Genomic DNA, 2,500 nt, shown 5'->3' with positions numbered 1-2,500 from the left:
TGTGTGTGTGTGTGTGTGTGTGTGTGTGTGTGTGTGTGTGTGTGGTCTCTGTCTGTCTCACACTCCCAGCAGTATTCCAGAGAACAAGGAGTCTTGCAGGACACTGATGGCTGATCCTGTCCCGTTGTCCACAAAGACAGACACATACTCCCCCGTCTGTACACATACACACGCACACACACACACACACACACACACACACACACACACACACACACACACACACACACACACACACACACACACACACACACACACACACACACACACACACAAAGAAATAACAAGACACAGTTAACGTTGTTGTGTCTTTTTCCAAGCTGAACCCTATTTTTGGATCATTTTGGCCACACAAATAGGCCGGCCACAGGCTCAGAACAGAGGTAGAGCAGCCTCTTGGGAAACGGAAGGTTCCCACCAGTTCGACTCCAGAGTTTAATGACAAAGTGTCCTTGTGCAAGACACTGAACCCCGACGAGCAGGTTGGTGCCTTGCATGGTTTCCTCATGCCGTCAGGTGTGTGAATGGGTGAATGTTATATATTAATGCACCATTTACCAAATGAAAGGTCGGTGTGAGAACGATTGGAATTGTTCCTTGCCTTCCACTTTCCGATGGGGCTTGCAGGTTAATTCAAACTGAGTTATTTCCTAAATAATAATAATTTAACCCATTCAATCCGGGAACGTATCTCTGTCATTTTAGATTTGGCTATTTTTTTCTTTGGCTATTCAATAGCAGATACAAGCTCATAGTGCAGCACCAAGTGCCGCGCTATGAGCTTGTAGATTTGCTATTTTTGAAATATCTTGAAAATTTGAGCATTTGTAACTCAAGTCTTTGCTTCTGGGGTCCCTGGAACAAAATATTTTACAAATGTTGGGTTTTGATTTGCACACATTTTCACGATTTTTCAAACATAGCAGATCTACAAGCTCATAGCGTGGCACTCGGTGCCGCGTTATGAGCTTGTAGATCTGCTATTAAAAAAAAGAAATCTTTCATATTTTGAGATGTGAGTACTGACACACATCTTACAATTTCAGCTCACATACATAATACTATAATACAGGTAGGTTGTAACCACTTAAACCCTCTAGACTTAGTAAACTGACCCTGAGTTGTCTCTACTTTGACCACTTTTGTTCTGTCACCACCACATCTCTTTGCCAAAAATAGCTAACGTTCCTCCCAGCATATGGATGCTGGGAATCAAGTGGTTAATGTAATATACAAAAACTGTATACAGTGAGATTTTTCTGGGGGTCCCTTATTTTTTCTTGGAAATAAGGGACGCCCCATGGTCACTGAACTAAATATTGGACCCAGTCGCCACAAGCCACACACTATTCCAAGATTTCCATACTAAAATGGCTTTTTTCTGAGAGACAAATCAGGAGAAAATTGAATCGAATTATCTGTCCCAGCAACACACTCTCGCGGGATCTAGCGCCAGTAAACATGTGGACGTTTGTGAGATCTGCCGTCAGACGCCGGCGCACTTAGAAGACCATTTGTAGGCCTTGTTTACCGTTTCGGCTCTAGTGGCTCCAATAGGCTCTATTCACAGCAGCCATATTATCACTTCCTTCACAGGTGTTACCAATGATACTAATGAAGGCTCTGTTCCATTTAGTCTAGCACAGTGGTTTCCACGACCACCATATGGAACCAAATGGACCCTTACGGGTCCATTTGGTTCCATTTGTACACTCTCAGAGTTACACACCTGTAAGGAGCCATTTGGAAGCCCATGAGGGTCCCTGGACCCCAACTGTAGACCCACTGGTGTAGCAGAGTGTTTCCAGTGAGCCAACATGCACAATATCAGCACCCTGACTCTGTTTGACCAGAATGGAACAGAGCCTTCATTAGTATCATTGGTAACACCTGTGAATGTCTTCATAATATGGCTTCTGTGAATAGAGCCTGATAAATTAACCATCTTTGTTATGACCCAGGCAGCCTGTGTGTGCCTGCAAGGCCCCGCCTGCCACCTAGCTGTCACTCTGCACTCCACTCGTATTCCTGTCACTCTGCAGTCCTGTCACTCGGCACTCCACTCTTATTCCTGTCAGCAGGATGAGCCGGGCAGGCGGGTAATTATGTATAATGGTACAAAGATATGGACTGATCTCTGACAGAGCTGAAAGACAAGTATGTCTGATTGCACACTGCGTGTGTGCGTGCGCGTGTGTGTGCGTGCGTGCGTGCGTGTGTGTGTGTGTGTGTGCGTGCGTGCGTGCGTGCGTGCGTGCGTGCGTGCGTGCGTGCGTGTGTGTGTGTGTGCAGTGGTGGAAAAAGTACTCAAATGTTTTACTTAGGTAAAAGTATCAATACTGCAATGTAGAAGTACTCTGTTACAAGTAAAAGTCTGGTGTTAAACATTTACTTGAGTAAAAGTACAAAAGTATTGGTATGAAAATCTACTTAAGGTACTAAAAGTAAAAGTACTGAAATGTTTGAAAATAGCCGATCTACAAGCTCACAACGGGTCGCG

General features: G+C 44.6%; 1 protein-coding gene across 1 annotated transcript in view; it reads right to left on the bottom strand.

Moving 5' to 3' along the window:
• LOC311046272 (erythroferrone) overlaps window positions 1-2,500 on the bottom strand; it is a 15,564-nt gene that overhangs the window by 78 nt on the left and 12,986 nt on the right. Inside the window, exon 8 of the mRNA XM_084058488.1 lies at window positions 1-156. This exon is cut by the window's left edge and continues 78 nt beyond it. Coding sequence (XP_083914614.1) covers window positions 58-156 — 99 coding nt within the window. The 3' untranslated portion in view covers window positions 1-57. The remainder of the gene's footprint in view (window positions 157-2,500) is intronic.

Source organism: Gymnoscopelus microlampas (assembly GCF_963454915.1).
Source record: "Gymnoscopelus microlampas genome assembly, chromosome: 5".
Classification (NCBI taxonomy): domain Eukaryota; kingdom Metazoa; phylum Chordata; class Actinopteri; order Myctophiformes; family Myctophidae; genus Gymnoscopelus; species Gymnoscopelus microlampas.
This window is presented reverse-complemented; position numbering and strand designations above follow the sequence as displayed.